The sequence below is a fragment of the Hippocampus bargibanti genome, linkage group LG12 (assembly GCF_051943395.1).
Source record: "Hippocampus bargibanti isolate YZ-2025 linkage group LG12, ASM5194339v1, whole genome shotgun sequence".
Lineage (NCBI taxonomy): Eukaryota > Metazoa > Chordata > Actinopteri > Syngnathiformes > Syngnathidae > Hippocampus > Hippocampus bargibanti.
In genome coordinates, this window is record NC_142745.1 from 23,269,059 (window position 1) to 23,289,609 (window position 20,551).

The window sequence follows — 20,551 nt, forward strand, 5'->3', positions numbered from 1 at the left end:
CCCGACCGACCCAGCTGGAGGACATTGCAGCTCAACGCTCCATCTGGCGCCAGCTCCTCCAACAAGGCATACAGGAACTTGAGGAAGACCGAGGTGACCGACGGACCAGTAAACGTCAAAGGAGACATCATGCCAGTGCCATACCCACAACCCCAGTCAATGCCTTCACCTGCTCTGCCTCTGGCAAGCAGTGTGGATCACGGATTGGGCTATACCAGGGGTGGGCAAACTTTTTGACTCGCGGGCCGCATTGGGTTCTAAAATTTGACAGCATTTTGCGGTACTTTGTTTAGTCTGAAAACTTCGTGTTGATCCGTGTTGATGGCGAAATTAGAAGAAAAACACATAAATAACGCAATGGTTGTGTGTTGCACCAAGACAACTATTTGATATTCGCTGACACAAATTCCCAGCTGACAAATCAGCCCATTTCCAACAGAGCTTGGGCGCAATCTTCTGCATTTTCTGGGTGCTACATTGATGTCATTGACGGCTCCTTTAATCAATTGCAAACATTTATGCTTTGCTCTTCAGAACTATTTGAATCATATTCATAACTGGGTGAGTAACAAGAAAGCATCTATCTTCTCCGAATCTGAAGCCATTGTTTTGATTCTCGAGCAAGGCAAGACGTCTTGGCGTGACGTCACGAACAAGGGGGTGGGACCTTATGAAACTGGCCATTTCTGGATTCATTTTGAAGTCATTTTTATTGGTGTTTTTCATTGAACTAAAAACATCAGCCTGCCTGATTTGGGTATTTTCGATGCTATAAAACATTTTTCAGTGGGAAACAAAAAAAAAAAGGTGCCGGTTGTCCTTAAATGCAGTGTGTACAAACCTCATAGCACAGTAAGAACACTACAACCCAATTTATTAACTGTCTTTCAAATGTGAAAAATATCCCTGATCAGTTAATAAATGTGTCTCAAGGAATATGGCGTTTACATACTATTTCGCAGATACTTGGAGGTGGAAATGGAAATAGATTAAAATAACATATGCACTGTGATTTATCAAGATCGCATCTGTTTTTAATAAGTTTTCATCGAAGGGGCAAAGTTAAAGAAATCAACATTTATTGAAAAATGGAATCACTTTCAACATTCAAAACATATTATTACACAACGAAATATTCAAGCTCAATAATACCTACTTGTGTTAAATTCCGCCAAATCATGGATGGTTTGTTCTGACCGCGCGCTCTACAAACTCTCCACGGACGCCCTCGCCGTCACGCACAAACAGTACACGTGTACGGTCGCCGAGCACACAGACATAGGCTACTTGCAGTTGAAATTTGCATACTCGGCACGGCAGCCAATCAGAAGCCTGCTTCTTTCTTCCGGACTTTCGCAAGCGTTATAAAGTCGTGCATTTGCATGTCATTTTCCAAAATAGATGCACAGAACCTCAGCCCAGATTCAAAAGAAGCTAAGAACATATGTGACGCTACAAAACGTAAATTTACATTAAACTGTGACTGTAAAGTGTACGTGAGACTTATGAAAGGGGCTTCGTGGCTCGTCGGAAGCAATGCAAACGTTGCGTTGTGCACCACAATGAGAATGGACTACTGCAGCAAAATCTACAGCCATGCACAATTACCGTAAATTAAGCAAGGTAGAATTTGTAGTAGGTACATTCTTGATTTAAAAAACTTTATACTTCGTGACAATGTTTTTTAATGTGATTAGTTGTCTCATTGTGTTTCAAGTTGTGAAAAAGGGGGCAGGCAACTTTTCAGTTATCTGGCCTGTTGTCTGCTAACTTTTTGTCATGAGTTTCAGACACTGTTTTTACTATAATTTGGCCAAATTTGGCGGGCCGGATTAAAAAGCATAACGGGCCGTAGTTTGCCCATGTCTGGGCTATACAGTCACATGAAATGGTCCCACAAGAAGAAGTAGAGCCTGTCATCATCGGACTGTGAGAGGACTGTCTTCATCGGACACGATGGACAACCTTAAGCAAGTAAGACATTGTAGCAGTAGTGAAAATGTGAAAATACGTATAAGTAACACGAGGCCTACGACTGGTGCGTTGCATGTAGCATTCAATGTCACGGCCTTATGCCAACAACGTGGCACACTAGCATCGAAGCATCCAGCATAATTCGTTCAGATAATGATGAAACTACTGTGACATAGATTGGTCTCATAAATCCTATTTTCGAGACTGTTGTCACCACCTTCACCATGGTTCATGGGCCAGTGCAGCCAGCATTACTCGATGATTTTTATAAAATCGAATTAAATTGATAAATACAGCTAATACTGCAGCCCCGATTATATTGTAAATGCAAAAGCACAAGTGCAGCGATGCATTTGGGCCGCCCCATGTACGCATTTTGACAGCCCCAGGAGCCTTTGTAACTCCACCGCGCCAGCACCGGCGCGCGTCTATTATGATTGGCCCATATTGCTACGTGATCTGCGCCTCATATGACATACTTCTTTTAAAATAGCTAAAGAAACAAATTTAGTTAAACAGCAATTGAAAACTGTTCGTTTTGCTAGAGAGGTTTTAACTTTCGTCGTGATTCGCTGGAAACTGCTGAGATAATATAATCGAATAATCATTTTACCCATGATACATTGCACTATTTAATCGATGAGAAGGTTTCTTCAGCCGTCATCTGTACAAAAGTGAAGGTTTCGGACGTTTCGCCTCCTATCCAAGAGGCTTCGTCAGCGAACTAAAGTCTGACTGGTCGTATGGGCCCCATTTATATATCCCTAATGTCCAGACCTGGTGGCGCCGGACACAGCTATGATAGGTCCCTACTCTCAGGTTGGGTGGGGCGCGGGACCCCCCCCTGTGGCCCCACTGATTGTTCCTACATTCCTGACTAACGCATGAAAGAACCAAACTGAAACCGGATCACATCTGCCAATTATTAGAAATCTGCCTTAATACTACGTATTTTCAATTTCGGGAAAAATTTTATAAACAAATCCATGGTTGTGCTATGGGCTCACCAGTTTCACCCATAGTGGCTAATCTTTACATGGAAGAGATGGAGAAACAGGCCCTCACATCCTTCCCAGGGACAAAACCTAGACACTGGTTTAGATATGTGGACGATACTTTTGTCATAATTAAGAAACAAGAAATTCAATCCTTCACAGATCATCTCAACTCTGTAGACTTCAACATTAAATTTACTTGTGAGGACATTCAAGAAAACCAACTAGCCTTCTTGGATTGTAAAGTAATTATAAAAGAGGACAGAGCGCTAAAAACAAAAGTCTTTAGGAAGGCTACGCACACTGACCAATACTTACTTTTTGACTCTAACCACCCTTTACAACATAAACTAGGAGTTATCAGAACCCTCCAGCATAGGGCTAAACTAATACCAACTAGCACTGAAGGTAGAGAAAAGGAGTCAAAACATATCAGGAGAGCACTCACTAACTGTGGGTACCCTCAGTGGTCATTCAACAAATGTCAGAAAGAAAGAATAGCGAACGAAACCAATAATTCTCAAGATTCTAAAAGGAGAGGAGTAGCAGTACCGAACATTGCAGGAGTTTCTGAAAAATTACAAAGAGTCCTTTGGCAACATAAAATTCCTACTTATTTCAAACCGATAAACACGTTAAGGCAAAAATGAGTGCATCCAAAAGATAGGCTACCAAATGAAAAACAAAGTAATGTAGTTTATTCCATACATTGTAAGAATGAAAATTGTAAAGACCAGTACATTGGGGAGACTCAACAAATTCTCAAAAAAAAAGACTTTATCAACATCGCAGGGATAATACTAGTGGGCCTCAATCGGCAGTACATTTGCACCTAAAAGCTACTAACCACTCATTTGACGACAATGAGGTTAAAATCTTAGCGAAAGAACATAGATGGTTTGAAAGGGGGGTAAAAGAGGCGATTCTTATAAAACAACAAAATCCTTCATTAAACCGGTTTGGTGGGGTGAGGTTCAATTTGGATCGTTCATACAATAGCCTGCTCAGGCAAAACAGGTTAGGAAACTTTCGCAATGCTGATGAGGGTCGTTATGCTGACGAGGTGATACCGGGGGTAGTGGGGGTAATAGGCCAATCGTTAGTCAGGAATGTAGGAACAATCAGTGGGGCCACAGGGGGGGGGTCCCGCCCCCCCCCCCCCCCAACCTGAGAGTAGGGACCTATCATAGCTGTGTCCGGCGCCACCAGGTCTGGACATTAGGGATATATAAATGGGGCCGATACGACCAGTCAGACTTTAGTTCGCTGACGAAGCCTCTTGGATAGGAGGCGAAACGTCCGAAACCTTCACTTTTGTACAGATGACGGCTGAAGAAACCTTCTCATCGATGGACCACTCCTGTACGACTGAGAGCTTACACAGACGTATTGCACTATTTACATCGAACGATATCGACATAAATGGTTGAATTATGGAGCAAGAGAACAAGAGTAAAACCCGAAAAGATATTAAACACAAACACATTTTCATTTTTTAAGAAGCAACAGAGTGACAATTTGTTTCAGCAAACTGCTGTTAACGATTCGAATTTAGCGGATAAGGGACATTATTTCAGAGCTGTTGCAGCACATTGTTAATCTTCCAAGCAAAGAAATTTAAGTAGACACTAATGAGAAATATTGTGCTAAGTCTGTTCTCTTTGTCATCTCTGTACCGTAGCATATCAAAATAGCACATCATTTATTGTGTAGTAACTTAAGAAAATGGATTGAATGTTTATTTTATGTATGAATAAATTATTTGACTTGAATTAAAATTGTTTGTATACTAGAAATATAGAAATGATGTTTTTTTTAATTTGCAATTTAGAAATATCATGCGCCAATGAATGTGTTTTGGTTTATTCCAATCAGTTTTGTATACTTGGGCAATCTAGTTAAATCTGGCCCCATCTATTTTAGACTTTGGCCCCCTTTTCAGGCACAACCCTTTTTTAATTTCCCAGATGCATCCTTGCATGTGTTCAAAGTATACAGATTGAATCTCAGAATTTGAAAATGTTTCAAGGCTATTTATTGGAATTCTTGTCAGAAATAAGGAGAGTGATCATTTAGTTCTTTGCATTGAATAGAGCAGATCAAGCCATTAACCAATATTGGCGGTTATGGAAAAAAAAAAAACATGCAACAGTATTTCCAAAAGTGCCACAAATGACAATCAATAAATAAAAAGAAACAACATGATTAACATCTCAAAATGTAATTTTTGTTTTTGCGGGATCAAAGTCGTTGGATGAGATACGAGATGGAGAGATCTGAGAAGACTTAACCACAAATGTCAACAAAGGTATAAGGACCACATTTGACTGAATGCAACGTTCGCTGAACTATAGTCTGCCACAAATGAAATGAAGTTAAACTTAACTTTATCGACACTGTTTTAAAAAACCTGCGACTTCAGTTACAGTGTCAAATCCCTAGACTTCAGCCACCTGCACATTGTGACACATAATATCTGAAGAGATATGCTGTAACCAAACATTCTTTCATTGGCAGTTGATTTGATATTTTTTTTGTTTGTTTTTCAGATAAATCACAAAGAGAGCTCCAATGATGACAACAGCCAAGACCACACCTCTAGTGATGTTGGTCATAGTGCAAGTGTCCCTGAGCTCCAGAGGCCGGTTAATATCATCATAAGATTCTATCCTGCTTAATATATTGCAAATATTTCTGATTCTGTGTATATATGTAACGGAGTTGTGCACAAGATTATTAAATTATGAAGGAAATGACGCAACGGCGCACAGTGTTGCACCAGGTCCCACCCATAGTTTCCAGAACAATCTGGACGAGATTTATGGTGAGTTGCATTTCTCTGATGGTCTGGATTAACGCGCATTTTCATGACAATATCTTATTGTCTTTCCCCTTTTGTACTGTCTAGTGTTATCTAATTAGTTCCCTTATTCATTTCGAGTCCAGATTACTTTTTGTGTCATTATTTAATTCACGTTTTGTCGAGTGGAACTTTGAAGCACATTGGCTTCATATTGCTTTTCTGTTGCACAGTTAATCACAAAACGAAACCCATGCGACTTCACCCATCCCTTCTGCCATACTGTGTTGCAGGCAAATTGTTTCATTTCGTTTTTATTGTACAATATTGTAGCATATGTCACACTGCTGCAGAATGTTGCGACAGGTCGAAAAGCAGCGGTGACGTCACGACCGCAGGTAGACTAAGATGGTGGCACAATAAACACGTCATTCCTCCGGACACAACATTGGCGACGAAGATGGACTTCTACACAGCTCCCCTCCCCTCGTTTCTCACGCTCCCCGGTGAGCCACCAGTCCCGTGGTCCCGCTGATATGACTCGTTCACGACATATCTGACGGCGACCGGACTAAACGAGCACGTGCAAGCGAAGCACGGTGAACGGCTATGCTAATACACAGTTTAGGTAGTGAGGGGCAGCACATTTTTCGCTCTCTTGGACCCGCGCAGAAATACGGGGATTGTGTCACTTTATTGGCCCGACATTTCGCCCCACCTCAGGGCGTGATTGTCCGGCGGATTGCCTTCCGTCAACGACGGCAACGAACAGGCGAGTCGGTACACCACTACGTTGCCGACTTGCGGTGTTTAGCGGGCCTCTGTAAATTCGGCCGCTTGGAGGAGGAAATGATTAGGGATCCACTCGCCGAGCACACGATTGATCCCAAACTACGGGAGAAACTGTTATTGTCCCCTGACGACCTCCCACTATCGAAGGCTGTGGAGATGGCGTTCCAATTGGAGAACGCAGCACAACTAACGGCTCGGCTTGTGAACCCACCCACACCTTCACACTCTCCCGCATTAGCACAGATTGTTTCTCCAACCTTGCCACTCCCAGAAGCCACCGCCACCTACGACTCCACCTCTACATACGACGGTGCCGAGATAAATGTGGCCAGACGTCAAGGGGCCGATGCATGCACGCCTTGTGCCAACTGTGGGTCAGCCTCGCACCCCACACGTGCGCCCACTTGCAGAGCCACCGGACAACGATGCCAACGCTGCGGGAAGATGAATCATTTCGCAAGGATGTGCCGCTCTGCTCCCACCTTCACCTACGACTGTACCGAGATAAATGTCGTCAGACATCAACGGGCCAACACACGCAGACCTTGTGCCAACTGTGGGTCTGCCTCGCACGCCACACGCGCGCCCGCTTGCAAGGCCACCGGACAACGATGCCAACGCTGCGGGAAGATGAATCACTTCTCCAGGATGTGCCGCTCCGCCCCTACGTCGACAAACATATCCCGCTCGCCAGACCAGCCGAGGCGAACCACCATCCACTGCGTGGGCTCGCGCGCCAAGCCATTCAAGTGGTGCACAGTGGAACTGGATGGAGTGAGCTTACCACTCCTGCTCGACACGGCAGCCTCCAGGTCACTGTTGAACGTGTCCACAGTTCGACTGCTATTTCCTCATCTCCCGATCGAGGCCAACGCTGAGGACTTGTTTGGCTATGGCCAAACTAAGATTGGTATGGTGGGCACTGCCACCTTCACGGTGCGCTATGGCTCAAGGACTCTCCCTGCTTTCACTTTCCAAGTGTCCCGTCACGGCGCCAACCTCTTGGGCTTGGACTTGTTTTGTGCACTCGGCTTTTGTATCTCTGACAGTGCGGGTGCCCCAATTCACCCCCAGGCCAACGGGGGTGGAGGAAGCTCCAACCAAGCAGACGGCCTTCCCTAGCCAGCAGAGGGCCCAACGAGAAGCGCCGGACGAAGCAACGAGAGTGGCGGCACCGACCCCCTCGAACGACTTCCCACACACACACACATAAAAAAAAAATAAAAAATCCTCGTCTCACCCACCATGGGTGGTGTCTGTCCCCATTTCAGCTCGGGTCCTCTACCAGAGGCCAGGAAGCTTGAGGGTTCTGCGCAGTATCCGTGCTGTTCCCAGCACTGCGCTTTTCTGGACCGAGATATCCGATGTTGTTCCCGGGATCTGTTGCAACCACTCGTCGAGTTTGGGGGTCACTGCCCCAAGTGCTCCGACCACCACAGGCACGACTGTCACCTTTACCTTCCAGGCTCTCTCCAGCTCCTCTCTGAGCCCTTGGTATTTCTCGATTTTCTCATGTTCCTTCTTTCTGATGTTCCCATCACTCGGGACCGCTACGTCCACGACGACGGCTTTCCTTTCCCCTTTATCTATGACCACGATATCTGGTTGGTTGGCCATTACCATCTTGTCAGTCTGTATCTGGAAGTCCCACAGGATTTTTGCTCGGTCATTCTCCACCACCTTGGGAGGTGTTTCCCATTTTTACCTTGGGGTTTCCAGTCCATACTCCGCACAGATGTTTCGGTAGACTATGCCAGCCACCTGGTTATGGCGCTCCATGTAGGCTTTCCCTGCCAGCATCTTACACCCTGCAGTTACGTGTTGGACTGTCTCAGGTGCCTCTTTGCACAACCTACACCTTGGGTCTTGTCTGGTGTGGTATATCCCTGCCTCTATGGCTCTGGTGTTCAGGGCCTGCTCTTGGGCAGCCAGGATGAGTGCCTCTGTGCTGTCCTTTAGGCCAGCCCTCTCTAGCCACTGATAGGACTCTTGAGATCAGCCACTTCTGCTGTGGTTCGGTGGTACTTCCCGTGTAGGGGCTTTTCCTCCCATGATTGTCCCTCTTCTAGCACCTCATCCTCTGCTCCCCATTGTCTGAGACATTCTCTGAGTACATCATCCGTTGGAGCCTTCTCTTTGATGTATTCATGGAGCTTGGATGTTTCATCCTGGACAGTGGCTCTCACACTCACTAGTCCCCGGCCTCCTTCCTTACGGCTTGTGGACAGTCTCAGGGTGCTGGACTTGGGATGGAACCATCCGTGCATGGTGAGGAGTTTTCGGGTCTTAACATCCGTGGTCTGAATCTCTTCCTTTGCCCACCTTATTATTGCTGCAGGGTATCTGTTCACTGGCAGGGCATAGCTGTTTATTGCCCGGGTCTTGTTCTTGCCATTGACCTGCCTTCTGAGGACTTGCCTCACCCGCTGGAGGTATTTGGTCGTAGCCGCTTTCCTTGTTGCTAGTTTGAGGTTGCCATTGGCCTGTGGTATACCGAGGTACTTCTAGCTGTTTTCAATGTCTGCTATCGTTCCTTCAGGGAGTGAGACCCCTTCAGTGTGGACTACCTTGCCCCTTTTAGTCACCATCCGACTACATTTCCCCAGCCCGAATGACATTCCGATATTACTGCTGTAGATCCTGGTTGTGTGGATCAGGGAGTCTATGTCCCTTTCGCTCTTGGCATACAGCTTTATGTCATCCATGTAGAGGAGGTGACTGATCGTAGCTCCATTTGTGAGGCGGTATCCATAGCCTGTCTTGGCGATTATCTGGCTGAGGGGGTTCAGTCCTATGCAGAACAGCAGTGGGGAGAGTGCATCACCCTGGTATATGCCACATTTGATGGACACTTGCGTTAGTGGCTTGCCATTGGCTTCAAGTGTGGTTTTCCACATCCTCATCGAGTTTGCAACGAAGGCTCTCAGGGTCCTGTTGACCTTATACAACTCCAAGAATTCAGTGATCCATGTGTGTGGCATTGAGTCATATGCTTTCTTGTAATCAATCCAGGCTGTGCACAGGTTGGTATGTCGGGACCTGCAGTCTTGTGCAACTGTTCTGTCAACCAGCAGCTGATGTTTGGCACCTCTAGTATCTCTACTAATGTATGTAATGTAATGCATGTAGCCACAAGGGGGAACAAGCCAGTGTCTTATTGTACCGGTCCCAAGCCCGGATAAATACAGAGGGTTGTGTCAGGAAGGGCATCCGACGTAAAAAAAATTGCCAAAACAAATATGCGAATCAAACTTATGAATCCCATACCGGATCGGTCGAGGCCCGGGTTAACAACAGCCGCCATTGGTACTGTTGACCTTCAGGGTGCCAGTGGAAAATGGACTACTGTTGGTCGAAGAAGGAGAGGAGGGAGGTGTGCCCGGAGGAAAAGAGAGAAATGGAACGCAGAGAGTATAGAACTAAGAGTAGGAACTTTGAATGTTGGAACAATGACAGGTAAAGGTCGAGAGCTGGTTCACATGATGCAGAGAAGGAAGGTAGACATACTGTGTGTCCAGGAGACCTGGTGGAAAGGGAGCAAGGCTAGAAGCTTAGGGTCAGGGTTTAAGTTGTTCTATCATGGTGAAGACAGAAAGAGAAATGGAGTTGGGGTTATCTTAAAAGAGGAGTTTTTTAGGAATGTCTTAGAAGTAAAAAGAGTATCGAATGATGAGTCTGAAGCTAGAAATTGAAGGTGTGATGTTCAATGTTGTTTGTGGGTATGCCCCACAAGTAGAATGTGAGCTGACGGAGAAGGAGAAATTTTGGTTGGACTTTGATGAAGTCATACAGAACATCCGGAGAAGTGAGAGGATTGTAATTGGTGGAGACTTCAATGGACATGTTGGCGCAGGAAACAAAGATGATGATGAGGTGATGGGCAGATTTGGACTCCAGATGAGGAACGCTGAAGGACAGATGGTGGTTGACTTTGCTAACAAATGCAAATGGCTATTGTGAATACTTTATTTCAGAAGAGACAGGGTGGAGGCAGAAGTACACAGATAAACTACATTTTGTGTCAACGGCGCCATATAAAGGAAATCAGTGACTGCAAAGTAGTGGTTGGTGAGAGTGTAGCCAGACAGCATAGGTTGGTGATGTGTAGGATGACGCTGGCAGTGAGGAAGATGAAGAAACCAAAGGCTGAAGTGAGGACAAAATGGTGGAAGTTGAAAAAGGATGAGTGTTGCATGACATTTAGGAAGGAGGTAAGACAAGCACTGAATGGGCAAGAGGTCCTTCCAGATGACTGGCAAACTACAGCGAACATAATCAGAGACACGGGTCAGAAAGTACTTGGTGTATTGAATGGAGGAAAGGTAGATAAGGAGACTTGGTGGTGGAATGGGGAGGTGCAGGAGTGTATACAGAGAAAGAGGTTAGCAAAGAAGAAGCGGGACACTGAGAGGACGCACGAGAGTAGACAGCAGTACAAGGAGATGCAGCGCACGGTTAAAGTAAAGGTGGCAAAGGCCAAACAAGAGGCCTATAATGACTTGTATGCTCGGCTGGACAGCAAGGAAAGTGAGACTGATCTTTACAGGCTGGCGAGACAGAGAGACAAAGATGGGAAGGACCTGCAGCAGGTTCGTGTAATTAAGGATAGAGATGGCAATATTAACAGGCGCCAGTAGTGTAATGGCAAGATGGAAAGAGTACTTTGAAGAATTGATGAATGAGGAAAATGAGAAGGAACAAAGAGTAGAAGACGTGAATGTTGTGGACCAAGAAGTAGCAAGCATTAGCAAGGATGAAGTGAGGAGGGCGCTTAAGAGGATGCAGGCGGGAAAGGCACTCGGGCCTGATGATTTACCAATCGAGGTATGGACGTGTCTTGGAGAGTGACGGTGGTGTGCCTGACTGGGTTATTCAACAAGATCTTAGATGGTGAACAGATGCCTGAAGAATGGCATCTGCAAATTAATTCGAGCAAATAAACATCCTAAAACAACTATACAGGACAGTGATACCTCGGTTTACGAACCCCTTGGTTTACGAACTTTTCACGTTACAAACGTTAAATTTATGAAAATTTTACCTTGGCATACAAACCATTTTTCGGGATACACACGGAGCTCTCACAATGAGCCTCCCGTTGTAGGTTAAAGCCACATGATTGGTCAAGAACGCAGCAGTGAGGGGAGGTGGTTTAAACATGAAAGAGACAGGCATACAGTTCAAAGGCAGTGTTAGGTTATTTTGATCGTTCGCCCTTGGTTCATTGCTTCGACGGGTGTTGATGGAAGAGGATGGATCATCAGGGAGCCAGGTATAGAACAGAAAGTTGATTTAATCTTGGAGAGCGCGGAGGCATCGCGGTGTCGGTTTAAGGAGAGAGCATGGCGAAGAGAGAGACTAACTAGAAGGGAGACCATTTTATACGACGCGCCGTGTGTGACGCGAACGGATGTGACGTAATGTAAATGCCACATCATGTAAAGGAAGGCAGGATATGACGTATCAGGAAGTCCAAAATGTAAACAAAGATTAGTGAGCGATGTTTAGAGATGTTTGTATGGCGAATTACCCCAACAGGCAGAGTATAGACTGCATGGTTAAAATTCATATCAATCAGGCTCCACAAATAACCCGCACAAGCCATCTGTACACTTGATGCAAAGAGCAATCAACCCAGCTAAAGAGAACACAATTGATGAGGTACTAGATAAAATGATCGCAGAGAAAGCACCAACAAGGGATTATTCCTCAAGATGGTGAAAGAAGAAGGCTACGTTCCTCATCAAGTGTAATGCGCATGAACTCCACTCCATTCCATCAAGCCATCAACGACCATCACAAAGGTAAATAAAACGACTTGATTATACACTACAGTTTATTTCTTTAATTATAATACCATGTCACATCTATTATACATATATACATTTGTATATATATATATATATATATATATATATATATATATATATATATATATATATATATATATATATATATATATATATATATATATATATATATATATACAGGACATAAAATGCCACAGGGATGACAAAAATTAGCTTACATAACAATGCTATCTCAACCAGGGTTAATAATTGCTTTATGTTCCAATCGGTTATCATTGGTGGAATGACGTTCGTTCAGACTCTACGAATGGCGTTTAATAGCAACACAATTGATATGGCTCATTCCATAGCAACCTGACTTTGAACTGGAGGGTGGAAGCTTGTCACTCACTGTCAAAGTACTTTGAAGCAAGGCACCATTCCCAAATGTATTCGGGAATTGAAAATATGACGTAGAGCGCCATTCTTGAATTTGTTCGGGTGTCGTTTTTTTCTTGTTTGGGTGCCGATAAAGCGCTACCGGACCTTTGGCAATGTTTTTCTCTTCCACAGGGGGCAGATTTCCCCTTTTATCCATGTTAGCGCTTTGTTCCAGCTTCAGCTGTTGTTAAATATGGTCTGGAGGTTGTGGTCATAAGTACGGGTGGTCGTAAGTTGAGCTGGTTGTAAGTCGGACGTTACTTGTATATGTATTTATGTATCTATTTATTGATGTATTTTTTAAATGTATTTATGTGTCTGTGTATTTATTTTAAAGACAATATTTACGCAAATGTGGCGATGAGGACTTTGAGCCTGAGTCTTGATGCTATATATTAGCTCGCTAGCTTTCTATTTATTTATGTTATTCCGAGATGAGTGAACGCTGGGACGTGTGGCTGCTGCTGCTCATTCACAGAAAAACTGATCCTGTGACTGTAAAGTGAACTTGAGAGTTTTGAAAGGCGCTTATAAATCAATTATTATTATTATTATTATGATTATTATTATTATTATTAGCTGAAAGAAGAGAATGTAAGGTTTCTCACGGCAAATTTAATGTTTATGTAGTCCTAAAACTGAATATTCTGTGGGTCCTGGAATTCGAACAACAATGACAAAATCCCTTCAGCTTTTCAACTTTATTCAGCAGTTCAAGTATCAACTCTAAAATTGCATTTTTGTTTTTTTACTGTATTTATTTATTTTAATTGCACCTGACTTCTTGTGATGCTATATGGTGCCAAATTGTATGTGGCGAAATGCAGTAGTACAAACTAAAATAACATTTCATCTGCATTTAATTGAACAAGAACAAGGAAAAAATGAATAGTCGTGAATTTGTCAGATTCCATAACATCTTAAATAATAAGCGTTTTTTTATGCTCATACTATTTGCCCTCAAATGACATACCTGTCAACCTCCACGGCTCCATGCCCTTAAAAACTGTTGTATTTTCCCGTACAAAAAACAAAATAATCTTACACCATTATTTTTTTTTCAAACATGTTTATTTATGCAGTTTAACATGTTATATTGTACATGTGTTTCGTTATATCATTCTGTACATATTCTTAATAAATGATGATCGATATGTTTTCCAGACTTCTACGTTTTTGCCGTGGCTCTTGGTATCAAAATGCGTCTTTAAATGATAGAAAGCGGAGGCAGCTACTTTCACGTGTTTTTTGCAAGCAACACAATACGAATATTCCACACCTTTCTTCCAAGCTCGTATCAATCCCTCGTATCGTCCTGACATTTTCTCCCACTCTTTGTGACGCTTGCTTCTTCCATTTAACTTACGGCGTATTAATTCAGGTTCGGCCATTGTCACTTGATGATTGTATCCAAAGAATATTCAAAACTGTGTTGTAATGTAGGCCTGCTGCTCTGCTTTCGCTTTGTGATCGGAATGATGCAATGGGAAATCCCCAGGCGGCAGACGCAACCGCACAGTAGCATCAAACCGCTCGCTTCGTTTGCAACAGGAAAAAAAACCTTACCGAGATAGAGGCTACCGCGGAGAACTCGTTTGACTTGATTGATTTGCCGTTTCGTGAGAGTCGGTGTATACCGCATGGTACCCATAATTAGCAAATTTGCGTTTTTCTGTACAGATTTTCTTGTACATCGTACACATCTTAAAATGCGTAATAAACGTACTTTGTATGGCAAAAACGTACAGGTTGACAGGTATGAAATGCTGTCATGTCCTCTTGACCCGTCATAAATGTCAACGTTTGTCTGAGTAAAACACAAGTTTGACCATTGATCTCGAACCATGTAGGAAGAAAGATCAAGATTGTGTGTCCAACTCGGTAGGTGTCATGTTATTAAGCCTCACAACATTCTATATGACCCGCCTTTGATGATTTGAAACAAATGATAGCCACCTCCACTGTACGTATATAAGTACAGCTTCTAAATCATGAACTTTAGGTTCTTCTCCTGACCCAAGGTAAGCTTGCAAAGGGGTTTTCATCACGCCTATTTTTTTCATTGACATTGAGAAATGCTAATAATAATAATAATAATAATAATAATAATAATAATAATAATAATAATAATAATAATAATTATTATTATTATTATTATTTGGTGGGGGATGTTTGCAAATGTAAAACTTTTTAGAATAATAATATTAATAATACATTTCATTTCTAAGCGCCTTTCAAAACTGTCAATGTCACTTTAAAGTCACAGTCACAGTTTTGCTGTGGGTGAGCAGCGGCGGCCACAGGTGCCAGCGTTCACTCAACTCCAGAGTAACTCAAATAGATAGAAAGCTAGCTCGGTAGCTAATAGATCAGAATCAGAAAACCTTTATTCGTCCCTCAATGGGGAAATTTGCAATGGGGAGAGAGCTAGTCATAAAATGCTAATTAATGACCAACATTCTTGGAAAAAAACTCACAAAATACAGTCTGTGCAGGCGAAATATGTTTTTAGTTTTTTATTTATTTTTGGTGGGGGATGTTTGCAAATGTAAATTTTTAATAATAATAATAATAATAATAATAATAATAATAATAATAATAATAATAATAATAATAATAATAATATGTAATAATAAGGTGGTGATGGGTAGGTTTGGACTCCAGATAAGGAACGCTGAAGGACAGATGGTGGTTGATTTTGCTAAGAAAATGGAAATGGCTTTTGTGAATACTTTCTTTCAGAAGAGACAGGAACATAGGGTGACCTATAAGAGTGGAGGAAGAAGTACACAGGTAGACTACATTTTGGGTCAACAGCGCCATCTAAAGGAAATCAGTGACTGCAAAGTAGTGGTTGGTGAGAGTGTAGCCAGGCAGCATAGGTTGGTGGTGTGTCGGATGACGCTGGCAGTGAGGAAGATGAAGAAACCAAAGGCTGAAGTGAGGACAAAAATGGTGGAAGTTGAAAAAGGAAGAGCGTTGCATAACATTTAGGAAGGAGGTAAGACAAGCACTGGGTGGGCAAGAGGTCCTTCCAGATGACTGGCAAACTACAGCGAACATAATCAGAGAAACAGGTTGGAAAGTACTTGGTGTATCGAGTGGGAGAAAGGTAGATAAGGAGACTTGGAGACGTTTTATAGCATCTAAAATAGCCAAAACATGCAGGCTGAAATTTTTAGTCAAATGCAAAATAACAATAAAAATAACTAAAAGTGTCCCAAAACTGATACAAAATGAGTTCGGAACTGGGCAGATTCAGAAAGTCCCGCCCCTTGTTTGTGATGTCACGCCAGGATACTCCTTCACAAACTGCCTTGCTCCAGAATCAAAACAATGGCTTCAGAGAGTTCAGATTCGGAGAAGATGCTTTCTCATCCAGTTATGAATATAATTCAATTAGTTCTGAAGAGGAAAGATGAAAGCATAAATGTTTGCAATTGATTAAATAAGTCCTTCCGTATCAATTCGAGCCGTCTGGATTCCAATGTAGTGCCCGTAAAATGCACAAGATGGCGCACAAGCTCCGTTGGAAATGGGCTGATTTGTCTAAAGAGTTTGTCAAAAGCAGTGACGTTGGCACTTGTCTTGACGTACCTGGGTTACTATACTGATCCCGTGCCCACGCCCACTGAATTGGAAGGCAAATGTAATGCTGCACCAATGTTACAGGACTACCCCATTTAAACAAATCAGAATCAGAATCATCTTTATTGCCAAGTATGTAGAACACACAAGGAATTTGTTTCCCGTAGAACACGCTGCACTAGTATCATCATCAAAAAATTGGCACTAAACAGTTCAATTTGGGCTACTGTCCATCCATCCATCCATCTTCTGCCGCTTATCCGGGGTTGGGTCGCGGGGGCAGCAGCTTCAGTAGGGAAGCCCAGACTTCCCTCTCCCCAGCCACTTCTTCTAGCTCGTCCTGGCGGATCCTGAGGCCTTCCCATGCTAGCTGGGAGACATAGTCCCTCCAGCGTGTTCTGGGTCGTCCCCGGGGTCTCCTGCCAGTGGGGCATGCTCGGAACACCTCACGAGGAAGGCGTCCCGGGGGCATCCTAATCAGATGCCCGAGCCACCTCATCTGGCTCCTTTCGATGTGGAGGAGAAGCGGCTTGACTTTGAGTGCCTCCCGGATGACCAAGCTTCTCACCTTATCTCTAAGGGAGAGCCCGGACACCCTACGGAGAAAGCTCATTTCGTCCGCTTGCATCCGGGATCTCGTTCTTTCGGACACAACCCATAGCTCATGACCATAGATGAGGGTTGGGACGTAGATCGACCGGTAGATTGAGAGCTTTGCCCTGTGGCTCAGCTCCTTCTTCACCACGACAGATCGGTACAAAGTCCGCATCACCGCAGACGCCGCACCGATCCGCCTGTCGACCTCTCGCTCCCTTACACCCTCATTCGTGAACAAGACACCCAGATACTTAAACTCCTCCACTTGAGGCAAAATCTCCTCCCCGAACCGGAGAGGGCACTCCACCCTTTTCCGACTGAGAACCATTGTCTCAGATTTGGAGGTGCTGATTCTCATCCCAACCGCTTCGCATTCGGCTGCGAAACGCTCAAGCGAGAGTTGGAGAGCTCCACTTGAAGGCCCCAACAGTACCACATCATCTGCAAAAAGCAGAGATGCTATACTGAGGCCACCAAAACGGAAACCTTCAACGCTTTGGCTGCGCCTAGAAATCCTGTCCATAAAGGTTATGAACAGAATTGGTGACAAAGGGCAGCCTTGGCGGAGCCCAACCCTCACTGGAAACGATTCCGACTTATTGCCGGTAATGCGAACCAGACTCTGACATCGGTCGTATAGGGACCGATCGGCCTGTATCAGGCGCTCCTGTACCCCATATTCCCGAAGCACCCCCCACAGAACTCCACGAGGGACACGGTCAAACGCTTTCTCCAAATCCACAAAGCACATGTAGACTGGTTGGGCGAATTCCCATGCAGCTCGAGGACCCTGCTAAGGGTGTAGAGCTGGTCCACTGTTCCGCGGCCGGGACGAAAACCACACTGTTCCTCCTCAATCTGAGGCTCGACTTTCCGACGGACCCGCCCCTCTAGGACCCCTGAATAGACCTTTCCAGGGAGGCTGGTGTGATCCCTCTGTAGTTGGAACACACCCTCCGGTCCCCCTTTTTAAAAAGGGGGACCACCACCCCGGGCTGCCAATCCAGAGGCACTCTCCCCGATGACCACGCAATGTTGCAGAGGCGTGTCAGCCAGGACAGCCCCACAACATCCAGAGCCTTTAGGAACTCCGGTCGGATCTCATCCACCCCCGGGGCCTTGCCACCGAGGAGCTTTTTAACCACCTCGGCGACTTCAGTCACAAGGATCGGAGAGCCCACCTTGGAGTCCCCAGACACTGCTTCCTCCAAGGAAGGCGTGTTGGTGGAGTTGAGGAGCTCTTCGAAATACTCTGCCCACCGGTTCACGACGTCTTGAGTCGAGGTCAGCAGCGCCCCACTCTCACTGTACACAGTGATAGTGGTGCACTGCTTTCCCCTCCTGAGACGCCGGATGGTGGACCAGAATTTCCTCGAAGTGGTCCGGAAGTCGGCTTCCATGGCCTCACCGAACTCTTCCCATGCCCGTGTTTTTGCCTCGGCGACCACAGAGGCTGCATTCCGCTTGGCTAATCGATACCTGTCAGCTGTCTCAGGAGTCCCACAGGCTATATAGGCCCGATAGGACCCCTTCTTCAGCTTTACGGCATCCCGTACTACTGGTGTCCACCAGCGAGTACGGGGGTTGCCGCCACAACAGGCACCAACAACCTTACGGCCACAACTCTGATTTGCCGCCTTCAGCAAGGTAGGTACGGAACATGGTCCATTCGGATTCAATGTCCCCCACCTCCCCCGGGACATGTGTATAGTTCTGCCGGAGGTGGGAGTTGAAACTCCTTCTGACAGGGGATTCAGCCAGACGTTCCCAACAAACCCTCACAACACGTTTGGGTCTTCCAGGTCGGACTGGCATCTTCCCCCACCAACGGAGCCTACTCACCACCAGGTTGTTGATCAGTTGACAGCTCCGCCCCTCTCTTCACTCGAGTGTCCAAAACATGAGGCCGCAAATCCGATGATACAACTATAAAGTCAATCAGCGAACTGCGACCAAGGATGTCCTGGTGCCACGTGCACATATGGACACCCTTATGTTTGAATAAAGTGTTTGTTATAGACAATCCGTGTCGAGCACAGAAGTCCAATAACAAAACACCACTCCTGTTCTGATTGGGGGGCCGTTCCTCCCAATCACGCCCCTCCAGGTCTCACTGTCATTGCCCACATGAGCATTGAAATCGCCAAGCAGAACAAGAGAGTCCCCAGGGGGAGCGCTCTCCAGCACACCCCCTAAGGTCTCCAAAAAGGATGGGTACACTGAACTGCTGTTTCGTGCATATGCACAGACAACAGTCAGAACCCGTCCCCCCACCCGAAGGCGGAGGGAAGCAACCCTTTCGTCTACCGGGGTGAATCCCAACGTACAGGCGGCGAGTCGGGGGGCAATAAGTATGCCGACACCTGCTCTACGCCTCTCACCGTGGGCAACTCCGGAGTGGAAGAGAATCCAACCGCTTTCGAGAGGGCTGGTACCGGAAACCAAGCTGTGTGTGGAGGCAAGCCCAACTATGTCTAGTCGGAACTTTTCGACCTCGTGCACAGGCTCAGGCTCCTCCCTGTAAGAGAGGTGACATTCCACGTCCCAAGAGCTAGCTTCTGCAGTCGAGGGTCGGACCGCCAGGGTGCCCGCCTTTGGCTGCTGCCCAGCTCACAATGCACCCGACCCCTCTGCCCCCCCCCCCCCATGGGTGGTGGGCCCTTGAGAAGGGGGACCCACGTTTCCTCTTCGGGCTGAGCCATGGGTGTAGCCCGGCTACCAGGCGCTCGCCAACGAGCCCCATCTCCAGGCCTGGATCCAGAGAGGGGCCCCGGTGACTCGCGTCCGGGCAAGGGAAAACCAGATCCATTTTTCTTTCTCTTCATACGGGGTCTTCTGAGTTATACTTTGTCTGGTCCCTCACCCAGGACCTGTTTGCCATGGGTGACCCTAGCAGGGGCGTAAAGCCCCAGACAACCTAGCTCCTAGGATCATTGGGACACACAAACCCCTCCACCACGGTAAGGTGACGACTCATGGGCTACTGTTCAAAGAGTCAAAGGCTTGGGGGAAGAAGCTGTTTAAATGTCTGCTGGATTTGGTGCGCATGGATCGGTAGCGCCTGCCTGAGGGGAGTAGCTGGAAAAGGTGGTGGGCAGGGTGCGGAGGGTCCAGTAGGATTTTACAAAAAAAGTACCCAAAATGCATTGTGTGTCGCTTTCTCGGTCATGGGTGTTCCCTCCGTGATGTCACTTAGGGCATCGTCATCAACTCGAAAACAAGACTTCCTGAATATTCAGCGCAAGTCTTAAAACGTAAAATATTGCCATATGCCGTGGAATCTTTGTCAAATGCGCTCAGTACAAGTTATTTGAAGTCATTTTACAAATTATGGACGCATTTTGTCTGGAGGTGTCGGTTGCCTTTAACAACAGCGCTGAACAAAAAAGAAAATAAAAATATGTAATATGATTTCCTGTTTGTCGTTACCAGTGAATTTGTATCTTTTGGGTCAAGATGACAAAGTTCACCATTCTCACCGGTAAATACTCAACACGAATCACCGTATTGATGCTTTAATACATTACTACCAAGCTTATGTATCATGTATCCATTTTTTTTGCTTCTTCAGGGCT

At 45.3% G+C, this 20,551-nt stretch overlaps 1 protein-coding gene across 3 annotated transcripts in view; it reads left to right on the forward strand.

Annotated features, from left to right (window-relative positions):
* The first annotated feature begins 12,346 nt into the window (after positions 1-12,346).
* Positions 12,347-20,551, forward strand: part of LOC148890927 (acidic mammalian chitinase-like) — a 13,592-nt gene continuing 5,387 nt past the window's right edge. The window contains exons 1-3 of one of the 3 annotated variants that reach the window (XM_089010658.1): positions 12,347-12,365; positions 20,409-20,457; positions 20,548-20,551. The exon at positions 20,548-20,551 is cut by the window's right edge and continues 23 nt beyond it. In XM_089010658.1, coding sequence (XP_088866784.1) covers positions 20,433-20,457; positions 20,548-20,551 — 29 coding nt within the window. In that variant the 5' untranslated portion in view covers positions 12,347-12,365; positions 20,409-20,432. Of the gene's footprint in view, positions 12,366-13,017; positions 13,037-14,756; positions 14,813-20,408; positions 20,458-20,547 lie in introns of those variants that run through there. The other 2 variants (XM_089010657.1, XM_089010656.1) reach the window with 2 other exon arrangements.